General features: G+C 36.2%; 1 protein-coding gene across 4 annotated transcripts in view; it reads left to right on the forward strand.

The window, feature by feature from the left end:
* Positions 1-16,006, forward strand: part of nlgn3a (neuroligin 3a) — a 310,046-nt gene extending 294,040 nt beyond the window's left edge. For 3 of the 4 annotated variants that reach the window (XM_005157199.5, XM_021481038.2, XM_005157201.5), the window contains one exon: positions 13,556-16,006. In XM_005157199.5, the coding sequence (XP_005157256.1) occupies positions 13,556-14,408 (853 nt within the window). In that variant the 3' untranslated portion in view covers positions 14,409-16,006. 4 annotated transcript variants of the gene reach the window in all.
* Positions 16,007-16,816: the final 810 nt, after the last annotated feature.

The raw sequence follows: 16,816 nt of genomic DNA on the forward strand, positions 1-16,816 counted from the left end.
GGCAAATATTTAAAAAGAAATAAAAATCAAAGGGGGCTAATAATTCTGACTTAAAGGGCCATGAAACCCCCCTGTTTCAGCATGGTTTTTTCATACCAAGTCAGGAAAGTGGGCGTGTCCAGCTCTGTTTAGTGGGGAGTGACGGAGGAGGGAAAGAGGGAAGGTCTGTAAAAATGTGCTTAAAAATTGGAGTGTCCGTTTGGGCACGCGCTGATAATCAAACTATTTGCCAAATTATTAAAATGGTGGACTTAATGCCTCTCGTGAAAAACGAGATATTTGATTCGAGAAACAGCTGGAAACATGTATTTTTCATGCAATGTTTGTTACCGCACGGCGAATGAGAGAAAAAATCCTCTCCGCATTTCTCTGTAACTTAAATGTACGCGGTAGGTAGCGTCAGAAAGCCGTGTGTGTTATTCCTGTCACAAAATGCAGTAAAATCCTACACGACGGTAAGTTTGATTGTGGTGCTTACATGTTTACACTCGGAGAACAGCATTTACAGCAGATTTTTCAGTCCATAATATTGTAGTGATATTAACGTACAGTAAACTTTATTCACTTAGAAATCATTTGACTAAAGTCCATCTTTAAACACTGAAAAAGTACTGCTGATGATATGATACTTTGCCTTTGAATAAACAAACAAAGACCACTTGTCGCTCACTTACCAAACCTGTAGAGACAGGACAATCAACAACAACTGGAACCGCGTTTTTATTAAAAGGAGACGAGCAGCAAATCCGTATTTCACCATTTTGAGATGAGAAAAGCTCTCGAGTAAAAAAATGTTCCTTAGACACGTATTTCTGTCGTGCATCGTGTGCGCTGTAATACACAAGTGAGTCCAGCTACGCTCTAATAGAGGAAAATGAAAACAAATTATAAAAGCAACACTGACGACTCGTATCTTCAAACAATTCTTGTTCTCCCACTTGTTTTGGCAACAAAACGTGGCGTCTCTCTGCCGTCTGAACACTGTAACAGTTAAAAACAGTCTTCGAAGCAATCATGCATATTAATGAAGTTGCACCGCATACACAATAGAGCGCTGATTGGTTTGAACCAAGTCTTACTTGTGAATGACTGCAGCACACTCAGAGACGTAACAAGGTACTCCCAGTTACAGATGTCCAGTCTCCACACTGCAATACACACTAAGATCTCATGGCTGTGACACAGCTTAAAAAAATCATTTCAAACTGGAAGTACAAATTTGCTCGAAATAACACAAAAACAACCAATTTTCACTTTTTGGTAAATATATGTGTCCTAATAGTGTTTTTAGCAGTGTGGGACACATATGCGACTGTCAACAACTCAAAAAATGTGTTTTGGTGCTTTGTGACCCTTTAAACTGTACATTATTAAATGTTTCGCAAAATGCCTAACCTCAAGTCATGAAAATCTAAAAGACACTGGATTAAAAACATACAATTTCATACTTCAAATCTTACCCATTTATATAAATGTATTATGGTTTTCTGCTCTTCTTAAAGTGCATTTGGAAGTAGTCATAGCGCTTCACTTTTTCCACATTTATTTTATGTTGCAACCTTATTCCAAAATGGATTAAGTTCATTTATTTCCTCAACATTCTACACACAATACCCCATAATAACAATGTCAATAAAGATTTTTTTAAATTTTTGCAAATTTATAATAAATAACATGTACATAAGTATTCATAGCCTTTGCCATGAAGCTCTAAACTGAGCTAAATTCTGTACATTCTGTTTCCACTGATCATTCATGAGATGTTTCAGCAGCCTAATTGGAGTTCACCTGTGGTAAATTCAGTTGATTGGACATGATTTAAAAGGCATACACTGGTCTATAAAAGGTCCCAGGGTTGACAGTACATGTCAAAGCACAAACCAAGCATGAAGGGAAAGGAATTGTCTGTAGAACTCCGAGACAGGATCGTCTCGAGGCACAAGACTGGGGAAGGTTACAGAAAAATTTCTGTTGCTCTGAAAGTTCCAATGAGCACAGTGGTTTCTATCATCCCTAAGTGGAAAATGTTTGGAACCATCAGGACTCTTCCTAGAGCTGGCCGGCCATCTAGTCAAACCCGTCACTGTACGACAGCCGCGCACCTTCAGCAAACCTCCTAATTCCTGCAGCACGAGGACTTTATGATTGTTTAAGTGCGTGAAAAGTGGCTGATCTGTTCAGCGAAATATTTGACTGCGTGTCACTGCATATCAAATGGCTTAAACGATATAACTAAAATAAATCTCCACTGTGCTGAGCGAGAGCACTTGCTGAACAGTGCAGCATTGAAGATGTAAGCATCCCCAGGCCCGAATGTAATGTGAGTGCGGGCCGTCAGGGGAGACGGGAGGGAGGACAAGCGTGCTTTAGCCCAGTTCAAGGCAACTGTACATTGTGTAAGTACGCCCTTTGACGTGATCAATAACCCGATGGTCACTCTTGTCTGAGCTCTAGCGTTTTTCTGTGGAGAGTGGAGAACCTTACAGAAAGACACTCATCTGTGCAGCAATCCACCAAGGCCTGTTTGGTAGCTTGGCCAGACGGAGGCCACTCCCCACCTGGAATTTGCCAAAAGGCATCTGAAGGACTCTCAGACCACATGAAACTAATTGAACTCTTTGGTGTGAATGCCAGGCGATTTTTTGGGAAAAAACAGGCACCGCTTATCACCAGACTAATACCATCACTACAGTGAAGCATGGTGGTGGAAGCATCATGTTGTGAGGATGTTTTTCAGCAGCGGGAACTGGAAGACTAGTCAGGATAAAGGGAATAATGAATACAGCAGTATACAGAGACATCCTGAATGAAAACTTGCTTCAGAGTACTCTTAACCTCAAACTGGGGCGATGGTTCATCTTCCAGCTAGACAATGACCCAAATCACACCGCCAAAATATCTATAGAGTGGCTTCATAACAACTCAGTGAATGCTCTTGAGTGGCCCAGCCAGAGCCCAGACCTAAATCCTATTGAACATCCCTGGAGAGATCTGAAAATGGCTGTACACCGTTGCTTCCCATCCAACCTGATAGAGCTTGAGAGGTACTGCAAAGAGAAATGGGCAATAATTCCCAAAGACAGGTGTGCCAAGCTTGTGGCATCATATTCAAAAAGACTTGAGGCTGTAATTGCTGCCAAAGGTGCATCAACAAAGTATTGAGCAAAGGCTGTGAATACTTATGTACATGTGATTTTTCAGGTTTTTATTTTTAATAAATTTGCAACAATTACAAAAAAAACTTTTTTCAGATTGTCATTATAGGGTATTGTGTGTAGAATTTTGAGGAAATAAATTAATTTAATCCATTTTGGAATAAGGCTGTTTCATTAAAAAAAAATGTGGAAAAAGTGATGCGCTATGAATACTTTCCGGATGCATTGTAAATGCCAGGATTTGAAATCAACCCATTAACAGTATTTACTTCATATTTTCATGCATATATAAATGTGTATGTTCTCTTAACAACTTGTGTCTGTCCATCAATCACAAGAGCTGTTCAACTCTTTTTCTGTGGATAAACTAGTATAAAAACATAACAGAAGTTCATTTTAATAACGTGTCAGACAACTGAATGATTTTGTTTGTTCCTGTCATTTCGCATCATTTCCCATCTTCCTCCTCCTTAATTGCACTCAATATGATGCCTGTTTTTCCTCTGATGTTCTAAAACTGAAAGCAACAGTAGTGCCAAATATTTCGTCCTTGGATGCAGTCCATGTGTTATCAGATCAATCAGATCAGCCCAATCTGACTAACATATATGCATCTATTTCAGCAATGACCATCTTAATTATCAAACCACGTGTCTGGCATAGCACAGTAGTTGCGAATGAGTGTGCAGCTACTGTCACAGTGTTCAATTGCATTTGTAATGTGTCTCATGAAAGGAAGTGCTTGTGACAGAAAGTAAAATATATATTTTTAAATTGATGCAAAAAACCTTTGCTAATTTAACAAGTAAATCTTTAGAATCTTTCATAAGCCCTGCTAAAACAAAAAGAATAGTTCTATCTCTTATCAATATAGGTTAAAATCTAAACAATTTTTTCATCTGCATTGACAATCTTCACATGCAAAACACCAATAAAACTATATGATCACTGCTGGTCTGCAGCCTTTCTAAACACATATAAAATAGCACAAATGACCTCAAATCAGCAGTCAATGGCACTGCAAACTCTGCTACTGTATCTAACAAAAAAAATATGCTGTGTCATGCTAGTCAGTTGATTGACTATTATTAGAATGTGTGGTAATATTGAGGTTCCAGCATTTCCTATTAACTGAGAATGCCCCAGGTAGACTGACTGTGGCTTGCACACCGCCACGCAGCAGGAATTCATATATGCTGCGCCACTGCGGATTCATTGATGTCCTGTTCTCTGGCATGTTGCACCGTGGCGGATCAATATGACCTTACCTCCGCTGCCTGCTTCTTTGAAACTTAATTACTGATATTCAGCTACAAAGTCATCATGCTCCAGCTGCCAATATTCATTGGGGATCATTACCAGCCTAATAAAACCGGTTATTTATCGGCTGCTGAGCTGACATTCAACCTATCTTCATTTACTTCTCAGCTTGCAGAAGCACAGACAAGGTGGGGGGAAAGATGAAAGCATATGAATTTTCTATAAACTAACTCAGGCTTTCTATCTGTTGATATGCTGTTTTGCATAGAATGGACCATTGGTACCGCAAATATATATTACTATATTATATTATATATTATATACATATATTATATACAGGGCTTGACATTAACTTTTTTAACCACAAGCCACTATGGCTAATAGATTTCCAACATTACTAGCCACTCACCATTTTCACTAGCCACAATTTTGTATTTAATTTTTTTATGCATAAAGTGGAGTTTAGCATGTTTAAATTACTTGATTTTGTGTTATGTTTACATGTCTTCTCATTCATTTTACTTTTTTGTGTATGAACTTGCTTAATGTGCATGAGCAAATGGGTTATGGTTTTTATAGTGTCGCATTGCAATTTGTTTTTATTTCACATGACTTCAGGGCTCAACACTAAGGATTTACCAATTTTTTTCTCTGACCACACCAAAAATAAATAAATAATTATTTCTTTGACACAATTTTTAAATAATATCTCAAAACAAGCAAAATATAGCTGCATACATGCTCTTTTTATTCAACAAAACCTTTCATCAAAAAAAACAATTACATAAAAAAAATATATATATTGCCATGGATCCAAAACTATGCACAGTAATCTGTCCTGGCTAAAGGTCTCCCAGATCACCAGTTAACTACATATAAATGGGAAGTTAATCTCCTATTAAAGTAATGTTATTGTAAAGACTGATAATTAAACCATATTAACAAAAATAATTGTAAAAGAAAGCAGATGAAAAACATACTGTGTGTGATAATGTATGGATGATCACATGCACACAGTTAACATTAGGCCCATAATCTGTTATGGTCAAAGAATGGTTAAAGTTAAACCGGCAACAGCAGCTGCTTTCAAAAAGATATTTTTTAAAAACATTCTTTAGCAGCTTTTGGAAGCAGAAGGACTTTTGGTGCTCGATCACAGCAGTTGCATTTCCAGGCACGGTTGCTTCACGCCAGGAAACAGGAGTGTGCATGCTTTTTATACAGTCCCGCACATCACATCACCTTTGTGCGTGAGTGATCATCTTCTCAATCAGTATCCACCTGCTTGCTTTTCATGCGAACGCTATTTTTGTCAGTCATGCTGCTTCTCGATTTTAAGATGACATTTGCATGCATATTAGGCCATCTCTATTGTCAAACCCTGCTTTTAAGACTACAATTTAATTAAAAATCTTCAACCAGCCAAAGTGGCTAGTGAGAGTAGCTGTCTAAAGTTTAAACCACCACAGCTGAAATCTACCTGCATTTTCAGGTTGGTGGGTGTTAATGTAAAGCCCTAATATATATATATATATATATATATAGTTGAAGACAGAATTATCAGCTATCCTAAATTACTAGCCCCCCTGTTTATTTTCCCCCAATTTCCGTTTAACGGAGAGAAGAATTTTTTCATCACATTTCTAAACATAAAAGTTTTAATAACTCATCTCTAATAACTGATTTATCTTATCTTTGGCATGACGATAGTAAATAATATTTTGCTAGATATTTTTATACAGCTTAAAGGTACGTTTAAAGGCTTAACTAGGTTAATTAGGTTAACTAGGCAGGTTAGGATAATTAGGCATGTTATGGAATACCAATGTTTTTTTCTGTAGATTATCAAAAAAAATATATAAAGCCTAAAGGGTCTAATAATTTTGACCTTAAAATGTTTTTTAAAAAAATTATTTTATTCTAGCCAAAATAAAACAAATAAGACATTCTCCATGGGAAAAATTAGACATACTGTGAAAATTCAGTTGTTCTGTTAAACATAATTTGGAAAATATTTTAAAAAAGAAAAAAAAATCAAAGGGGCTAATAATTCTGACTTCAACTGTATGTATGTATGTATATATATATATATATATATATATATATATATATATATATATATATATATATATATATATATATATGTGTGTGTGTGTGTGTGTGTGTGTGTGTGTGTGTGTGTGTGTGTGTGTGTGTGTGTGTGTGTGTGTGTATAATTTTTATCATTTTGATAGTTAATCGGCACATCACTGTTTAACATTAAAGGATTTTTTTGTAAGTGGCATCAAGATACTCAGTTTCACAATGAAACAAATAAAATTTCAAGCATGATTTCAGAATGCTGACTTTTACAACAGATCAAAATACCTTTTTTCTTACATTTTTGGAATAGGCTACATATATTATGTCGTCCTCTCTGAATACATTTGTCACTTATACTGTATGTATTTTCTCAAAGGACTCTTCCACATGCAAAAGTGGTGTTGTCCTGAAACAAACACTGAGAGACAGCGTAATTAAAAACCTAATCTGTTGACTTGTAGTCATATTTTATTCATTGTGAATTACAGTAGCCATCCCTACAGCATCTCTGGCTTTTGAGGGCACGTCAGTATTCATAACAGTCTACTCCATGGAGTGTCTTTTGTCAAATCATGTCTACAACATTGTTGTAAACATACCACATGCTAGGCAAAAAGAATATTCCTCTGTTGACTCTGATGAAATATTTATTTTACAACGAATATATTGCAAGTCTTTCATTATGTCTAGTCTATGTTTTACTGGTGGCCAATTTTGTGTATAACTGAAATACTCAGGATAGTATAGTAGTAGTAGAGCTACAAGGCAACAAGTAAAGAGTGATTATTCTTTATGCCATATGTTAAAACAGATGAAAAATCATTACTGCCATGGAGACTAAATGCCACCTTGCTTTGCCTTCTGTGCGCTTGTAATTTCAGCTGGAGAAACAGTGACCCCTGGAGGCTAAAGACTAATAGAACAAACACGCATGCACGAGGGCCTTTTGCCAGCATCCCCCCTTTAGCGTTTAGATTAATATGGTCCGCTTTCTATCAGCACACTCGCTGTTAATGCAATCTGCACTGCTTTCCCAAAGCAATTAACGGAATGGATGCACTGCTGTTGTTTTATCAAAAACAAGTTGCATCCTGAAGCACATCTCAGCTGTTGATTTATTCATTTGGGTTTCACCTTAAAAGCCTCTGGCCCATCTCCTTTTTTTACAGAGAAAGAGCCGTGGATGCGTGAAGCCCAGCAGGCAGAGGTGCTTAGAGACATGAGCTGTGGCGTAATGCCACACAAGGGAGAAATAGAAAACGATGATTTGGATGAAATGTGTGGTAACCTTATACAAAAAGACAGGGAAACAAGATGAATAGTAGCGCAGTGATGATGAGGAATGTCTATAGCGTGAATTGTTTTGTTTATTGGCTCAAACACTAAGGGTTGTACCGGGAACGGGTGCAAGCTAATTGTCTTTATGCATGCTTAGTCTGATCCATAATGAAGGAAGTGTTTTGCTCAAAAGTGGACAGGAAGGAAGCATGCTGATGTTTTTTAACACTGAATATTTTAAAGTATGATAATAAAAATAGGAAGTTGTTTTTTAACAGATGCCTTTATTCACTATTATATCTTAAAGCATGAGTCTACTGGAGTGCCCTGAGTTCCAAGACACTAGATTCTAGTAATTTCATACACCTAGATTAACTGGTTCAGTAGTATTCAATTTGGATTAGAGTTAAAGGGGACCAATTGTGCTCCTTTTAACAAGAAGTAGAAGAAGTCTCTGATGTCCCTAGAGTGTGTATTTTAAGTTTAAGCTTAAAATACCACACGACTATTTAAAACTGCCACTTTTAGGCTTTGATTTGTTTTTAGGATTCAAATTGGGCCATTTTGGTGACTGTTGTTTTAAATTCCCATGAGATCAGTTCCCAGCCCTTTCTTTAAAAATGTGGTATCAGTATAACGGCAGATTATCTAATGGTGGATGATTGCTTCTCACTCAGGACTGTTTTTTTCTAAGGAGGGAGAGCTCATCACTAATGGGTGGGGCTTCACCACTCCGATGACATGTGCAATGGGGGAATGTCAATCAAAGTCTTGACTGTTTTTATGAAGTGTGACTATAAAAAAATTTATTTAGAAATTAATTTTTACCACTAGAGGTTGGCTATATTCACGCCATGTTGCCACACAACTATGTTTAAACCCCTTAAAAAAGTGATTTTGTAATTGGTCGTAGTGTTTGGTTGTTTTCCAGCACTGGCATTTCACAAGCTAGTGTTTTCTCAGAGCTGGGTGTGGCTGGAAGAGCATCTGCTGCAAGAGTAAAGGAAAGTGAGTGAGCACAGTGGCCCCCTGGGATTAGACACCCCCATTTTAGACTGTATTTCACTTCAGCTTTTTGTTATATTCCATCACTATCTTTACTCTTTTTCATGGCTTCAAATGTGCACCTTTGCACACATTGCATGAGTGCTCAGTTGTGGAAGCCTTGTAATGGGTGCAGTGTCTAGTGGACCTAAAGTGCTTTTGTATTATTTACAACTATTTTCCATGTGAATTATTTTGATTCACCATTGTAAAGAGACAGTGGTGAAAAGAGTACAGAAAAATCATACTAAAGTTAAAGTACTATTACTTGCCTAAAATGTATTGCAAGTAGAGTAAGATACTTTCAGTACAGTTACAGTACATATCTGTACAGATTTCAGTTCAGATTTAAAGTACAGATACTTTCTTTTGTAAATATTACTCAAAGTATGAGTAAATAATATACATTTTAAAGTACTTAAGATTAGTAAGTAGTGAGTATTATGCTGTAAAAAGCTGATGCATTTACATGTAATTTGTGGATGTGTGTAAACTTAACATTCTGTAGTGCATTTAGTTATTTCCTAGCAGGCACACAACATCATAAGACGTTAATATTAGGTTAAAATTAGGTCATGATGTCAGGTGACCAAAATTCAATGCCTATTGGTCTACTTGTAATGTCCACTCAACATCAAGCTTTAACATCATTATTTGTTAATATTTGGTTGATTTTAGGTTGGACAATGGACACTGACGTCAGCCTGATGTTTAACCCGATTTTCATTTCCAAACAAAATGCGGCGTACTCACAACGTTTGGGTACAACATCAATCTGATGTCATGTTGACGTCTTGTGCCTGCTGGGTGTTTAAGGCCATTTTGAGGTCATCATATAGCCAACATCCATCTTCTTCTCATCAGTAAAATGCATCTAAACAGTCTCTGGGTTAATGCATGTAAAGATTTTGGACATCTTATTGGACACTTTTCATGTTTCCGAACAGTTTGCGGCGTTTATAAATCCTCCATGTCTTGAAGTAGTCAATTATAATGCAATTTACCTAATCCCTATAGACAAGAAAAAGTAAAGTAGGGATTGCAGGTTGAAGGAAAGTAGTGGAGTAAAAGTAACAATACTGCACTAAACATGTACTCAAAGGAAAGTAAAAGTACACAATATTAAAACTACTTAGTAAATTACAATTTCTGAGAAAAACTACTCAGTTACAGTAATTTGAGTATTTGTAATTTGTTACTTTACTCCACTGGTAAAAGAAAATATATAAGCTTGCACAAATGCATAGGCTAAACAATACAATACAATTTAATACAATACAATACAATACAATACAATACAATACAATACAATACAATACAATACAATGAACTCTTACTGCATAACAAACATTAGCATAAAGGCATAGTTAACCCAAAAAGGACCATTTTTATTTGTTCCAAAACTGTTTTTTCTTTTCTTGTGTTAAACATAAAATAAGATATTTTGAAGAAAGCTGTAAACCTGTAACCACTGATTTATTATTTGTTTTCTTCTACTATGGAAATCAATGGTTAAAGGTTTTTGGCTTTCTTCAAAATGTCTATTTAGGAACCACATGAGGGTGAGTAAATTGTGACCTAATATTTTTTCTTTGGGTAAACTATCACTCTGTGGTAGAAAAAATCAAGGCAAAAATCAAGGTTATAGACTTAAAGTGTCTCTATAGGGTATACGTTGAAGCATGCTAAAAGGACTTTTAATTTCCCAGTAACCTGGGTTAACCGTTTCCGGTAAACTGAAATCGGTGTGTTTAAGGTCTGTTTTCTTTAAAAATCAGCTATCTCCACTGGCTGAGGGATATCCAATATAAAGTGGGGCTCAGATTGTACAAGAAGCACTGCATTAAATTACATTTTGCCTGCCATGTCTTTATAATATGAGCATTTATTTTACCCCAGTATATTCAATGGACCTTCTGTGCTAACCTTCTGTACTGCCGATTCTGACTGGCGCGAATGAGGCTTATGTCTCGTTTTACGCTTGAGCAACTAAATGAATGCCAAAGTCTATTTAACTTATTGTATTTTAATTACATAACAACATTGATGCTGTAAAAGGAATCGAATAAAATGAAAAAAAAAATAACCTCACAATGAAAGGTCACCGGAAGTTTATCAGTATGGGAACAACACTAGCTCGGTATATACCCTATTGTACCTTTTCAAATTTTACTTTTCAGGTAGTTTTTAATGTAGCTGTTTCTGAATGGGTTTAAAACATCTGCAAAGTAATAAATATTGAAGGTTTATGATAAATAAAATTTACACAAATTACACACAAATTATTACTTATTTACATTTTATCATATATAATGTTGAAGTCAGAATAAGCCCAGCTTTGAATATTTATTTATTTTCTTTCTGTTTTAAATATTTTCTAATGGTGTTTAACAGCCAAGAACATTTTCCAAGTATGTGTTATAATATTTTTTTTTCTTCTGGAGAAAATCTTATTTGTTTTATGTCAGCTAGAAAAAAAAGCAGTTAAAAATGTTTTTAAAACATTTTAAGGTAAAAATTATTAGCCCCTTTAAGCTATTTTTTTCGATAGTCTACAGAACAAACCATCATTATACTCTAAATTGCCTAATTACCCTAACCAGCCTAGTTAACCTAATTAACCAAGTTAAGCCTTTAAATATCACTTTAAGCTGTATAGAAGTGTCTTGAAAAATATCTAGTAAAATATTGTTTACTGTCATCAAAACAAAGATAAAGAAAATCAGTTATTAGACATGAGTTATTAAAACTATTATGTTTGGAAATGTGTTGAAAAAAAATCTTCTCTCCATTAAAAAGAAATTGGGGAAAAAAATAAACATGGGGCTAATAATTAGGGGGGCCAAAAATTCTGACTTCAACTGTATGTATGCTAAACATCAATTAAGACAACATTACCATTTGTTAGCTTTAAGGGGGAATTTGATAATTTAGAGTCTGCTAAGTTCATCTTTTAGGTTTAAAATGTTTATTGTCACGAGATTAAAATTGGTAACGTAGCACTGCAAGTAGAGTGTTGATGCATCAGTGTCTTGTTATTATTCACTGACTGAGTTTTCTTATCCTATAAGAAGACCCTGCTTTTTTATTATTTATGACAGCACGCATTACTTTCCAATATCAGACCTGCCAAGCTGTGAGACTGCGCAGTAGATTAGTTATGTGTTTATCATGGGTCATAGGTGTTTGTACATACATTGTGCACTTGCATTTGCATATGCTAAGTAGACACTACTGTTTATGCTACTAAATACTCACACATACACATATGACAAGCACCTTTTACACATAAAAACATTAATCTTGCTCATGTCATGCTTGCAATAAAGCTTCAAAATATCAACTTGTTCATTGATATAGTAACATCAAAACAATTGTTACTGTCTGTGTTTACATTTGCTGAAATAATGAACATTATGTTTCTTACACACTGCGACTGCATGAAGAACCACAACAGATTGGGACTTCTGACCAATCAGAGAAAAGTAGGCTCTCGCAAATGAGCTTAAAAAAGGATTAATCAGGTGAATCGTTTGAACATTAGGTGAATTTGAATCTATATTTCGAGCAAAACTCCAAAGCAAAATGAGGAACATCATATCATATCATATAGTAGAATTGTGTGGTGTGGGGGTAATTTAAATGCAATATGCTATGATGTCACAGCATAGTGTTAGAAATCAGTGTGCCTGTGGTGTATGCAAAAACTTTAGATTTAAGAAAAGCATAATGCACAATGTAGCAAAACAAGTCTCACCATCTTAATGAAAGGGCCAGTAGCCAATTGGTCACCAAGTCTAGTCACTGTGTCACTGCAGTTACAGTTACAGTTGCCATAGAAACAGCTCATGTGTTGTAAGTGCTTAGGACTGCGAATGCATGTTGGTTGGTCCAAAAATGCAAGCTTTTTTAATGCAATTTGAGCATAGGGAACAAGGTATAATGAACGGTTCATGCAAGATTGTTTAGCTGTATTTAAAGAAGTGATTTAAATGTTTTTAAAACATCAGTATTTATTAAAGCAAATTATTATGACTATATGTCCTGTTCAGGTGGATAAGATTTTGTTGCAAATATGACAACTAAAGTGTACATATGATTAGTCACTACCAAAATCTATCAAAATCAAATGTACTTCGAAATGGAAACAGGGATTTTTGTCACTGTGTGTCTAAAATTAAACCCAGTGGAATGAGTTCAGATAGGTGTTAAACTCTGCTGAATTATAGTCTTTTATGAAAAATAACTAGACCCCCTGTCTTAGAGCAGTTCCTTGGGACCCACTGTTTATTGCAAACCATCCTCAGCACATCTGCCTGTGTATTTTCAAATGTCCCTGAAAAGTTTGATTTGCTGCTTCATTAGGTTTGATGCTAAACACTGCAGGATAGTGGTTCTCTTCCTCCAATACCTCTGCTTTAGAGTGCCCAGGGGTTAAATGATTTTGAATAACACCACAATGGAAAATTAAATGGAATGTATCATCAACTTTAACAGAATATTTTATCTAAACATAAAAACGCTTTAATTGTTTCATTAAAGTTTTATTATTCCAAACTTCTAAGAAATCCTGTATTTTGCTAAACTTTGAACTTTAACTTTAAAATTCTATGAATTACTGTCTGTTTTAATACACTAATAAATCGTTTTCATATTTTGAAATATTTAAATGTTCTATGCCTTTAACTCTAGCAATTACACATTAAATGTTAATTAATTTTCCGATTGTTTTGCAGGGATCCCAACAAACCAGTGCCTCAGGATACCAAGTTTATTCACACTAAAGCCAATCGTTTTGAAGAGGTGGCCTGGTCTAAATACAATCCTCAAGATCAGCTGTACCTGCACATTGGCCTAAAGCCACGAGTCCGGGATCACTACCGTGCTACTAAAGTGGCATTCTGGAAGCACCTGGTCCCTCATCTGTACAACCTCCATGATATGTTCCACTACACCTCTACTACAACTAAAGTCCCACCACTCGAAACAACTCAAAATTCCCTGTCTACCAAGCGTCCTAATGGCAAAGCCTGGCCATTTAACACCAAGCGGCCTCCAATGTCTCCAGCATATAATAGTGAGAGTGGAAAGGAACAATGGAATGGAGAAGAGGAGCCAGGACCTCTTGTGGTGGAGAATCCCAGAGATTACTCCACTGAACTGAGCGTAACCATCGCTGTAGGAGCTTCGCTGCTGTTCCTCAATGTTCTTGCATTTGCTGCTCTGTACTATCGCAAGGATAAGCGGCGACAAGAACAGCACCCGCAACCCAGCCCACCACGAGCCACTACTACCAATGATGTGAATCGCCATGCCCCCGAAGAGGAGATTATGTCCCTGCAGGTGAACCAGACACATCATGAGTGTGACGCTGGGCCGACGGGAGACCCACTGCGACTCGCTTCACTTCCCGACTACGCGCTTACTCTGAGGCGCTCACCCGACGATATCCCACTCATGACACCAAACACCATAACGATGATCCCCAATTCACTAGTGGGCATGCCGAACCTACATCCATACAATACCTTCACAGCCGGTTTCAACTCCACTGGCCTACCACATTCCCACTCCACCACGCGCGTATAGCTTTATGGCGGTGAAGGGGACAAGTCGTTGGTTTTAATGAAAACATTACAGCAAGAGGAGTGAGTTCAGGATGATGATGGCAACAAAATAATTTGAATAAACATTTGCAAAAAGCAGTGACAAGTTCTTTCCAGATGTCAAGTTGTGCAAACCTGCCAAAACAGAACTGCTCTCTTTCCTTCAAAAAAGGGATGAGCATTTCAAGCAGTATTTTTTCTAATCATCATTTTAAAAGGAACAAAAAAAAATGCCTTTTTAAGCAGAATCAGGCGAATGGGGCGATCACCTTTTTTTGAATAAATAACAGAAGAAAAAAAAAACAAGGAAGTGCATTTTATTTCCCATCACAGTCTTTTGTGGGAAACACATTTCAAAACAGTGGCCTCTAAGGTGACATCTGCATAAAATGTTTGCTTTGCTTTTTTCAATTTCTTTTCATTGCCTTATAAAGAGCTGTTGTTGATGTTTTTTTGTTTTTTTTTCTTTTAATTTGACGATCTTACCCTGAGATGAGTTTGTGTGGAACATAGTGATCCAACTTGAGTGGTTGGATTCCAGGAAGCTTAGGTAGACGACAAATGTGAAAACTGGTGGACTGAAATGGTAACTCCGACTCATTTTCCAGCTGCGTAACCTCGCGTTTTTTTAACTTTTTTTCTTGATTCCACTGAAAATCTTTTGTTTGAAACATTTCCATGGATACTGGAGATAAAGACTTTTGACATTACTGTAATTGTTTTGTTTTAAGCAAAGTGCATCTTTTACAACAAAATTATCTATTTACTCCTGCGTCAAATTCCCATGAAATGCACACTTATGCTCAGAGCACTGTTTGACTGGTGTGTATGTGTGTGTGTGTGTGTGTGTGCGAGCGATTCTGGATATGAAAGGGAATATTTGAGTGTGTGTGTGTGTGTGTTGTGTGTGTTTGATTGCCTTTGCCATGATTTTTTCTTTAATATTTGTGTGATGGGGTGGGGTGGGGCTTCTTTACCACTGCGTTGATTTTGTTCACCACAAGTAGTGTTTCAATTGCGTCTATTGTCATGTCTTTGCGAAATAGAACTTTTTGTTATTTTTTAAAAAGTTACATATGTCTAATTTTGCTTAAGAATTACAAAATAAATCTATTATTTTACATGCAAGAGAAAATGATAGCTTAAGATTGAACTGAACTAACTGACATGATTTCATTGACTTTGTAAGCGTTCCTCTTGACTGGAGACAGTGGCCTCTTCACACTGAATAACCTGACTTCAGTGTAGACCTGTGTTTCTTTAAATATATATATAAATATGGGCATACATACATATATGTATAGGGCTTTTAAGAAGATTTTGTTCCTGTTTACTAGAAAGTGTAAATGACCGTTATTATCAACTATTAGGCTAAAAGTATACCAATATTCATAGGGCAGACCAGCTGTCTGTGCTAGTTTTATTCTCGACATTATAATCTGAGGCCACAACAATTGTCTTTTTAATAGCTCTATATGTATATTTATGTATAAATATATTTAATATTTATTTATGTATACCAGATGTATACATGCTGATTGTGCCATGTGCCAAATTAAACCATACAACTGGAGAAAAATATATATTTTGTCTTTTTAATATTATAATTTTGCATTCACAGTTAAATACACTTTTACTAGCTCTCTTAATAGAAGAAGATTTAATGAGATTATGTGTGGAATTCAGAATATATCCTAAATGACAGTCTGTATGATTGCTGTATACTTAGCTCCAAATAAAGCTAAAAGACGATGTGAAAAATCTGATGAAAATACTGCAACATAGGCAAATATGCACAGCTAGTGCTAAATATTCACTCTGAGCCAAATAAAACCTGTTCAGCAGTCAGTGCAGATAGCCTTTTGGTTAAACGTACTGACACATAAAGCAGCTGCACTCACATCGATTCCTGGGTCATGGTTCCATCCCGATCTCACTAATCTTCCTTTATACCCCTCCTTTCCTGTTGTTCTCAACTGTCCTATTACCAAAAAAAAGTTATAATTGCACACCTGCCAAACAAAACAGTAGCACTATTCCAGGCAATAGGATACCTTTATAGTTTAAAACTGGAGTTATCATTAAGCATGAATAAACCCACATCCCACTTTGAGTGCAGCAATTTTGATTTCATGGGGTTTTTGAATTAACAGTCAAGAAGTGAGTACTAATTTCAGTCAGACTGTTGTTCTCTTTGACCTTCATCAACCCCCTACTGATCTTTCTTACAAAACTCCATCACAAGATCGAGGACATGCACATATCTCTACAAAGCTCATTGCATTGAACTAGATTTGGGAATAAGTGTCTCGCCTTCACCTTCAGGTTCTCTGTAAAAGTTTAAACCAGTTTGTTGTTTTCTAACATTTGGGGGAATTAGGCCTGAAACCA

The sequence above is a fragment of the Danio rerio genome, chromosome 14 (assembly GCF_049306965.1).
Source record: "Danio rerio strain Tuebingen ecotype United States chromosome 14, GRCz12tu, whole genome shotgun sequence".
Lineage (NCBI taxonomy): Eukaryota > Metazoa > Chordata > Actinopteri > Cypriniformes > Danionidae > Danio > Danio rerio.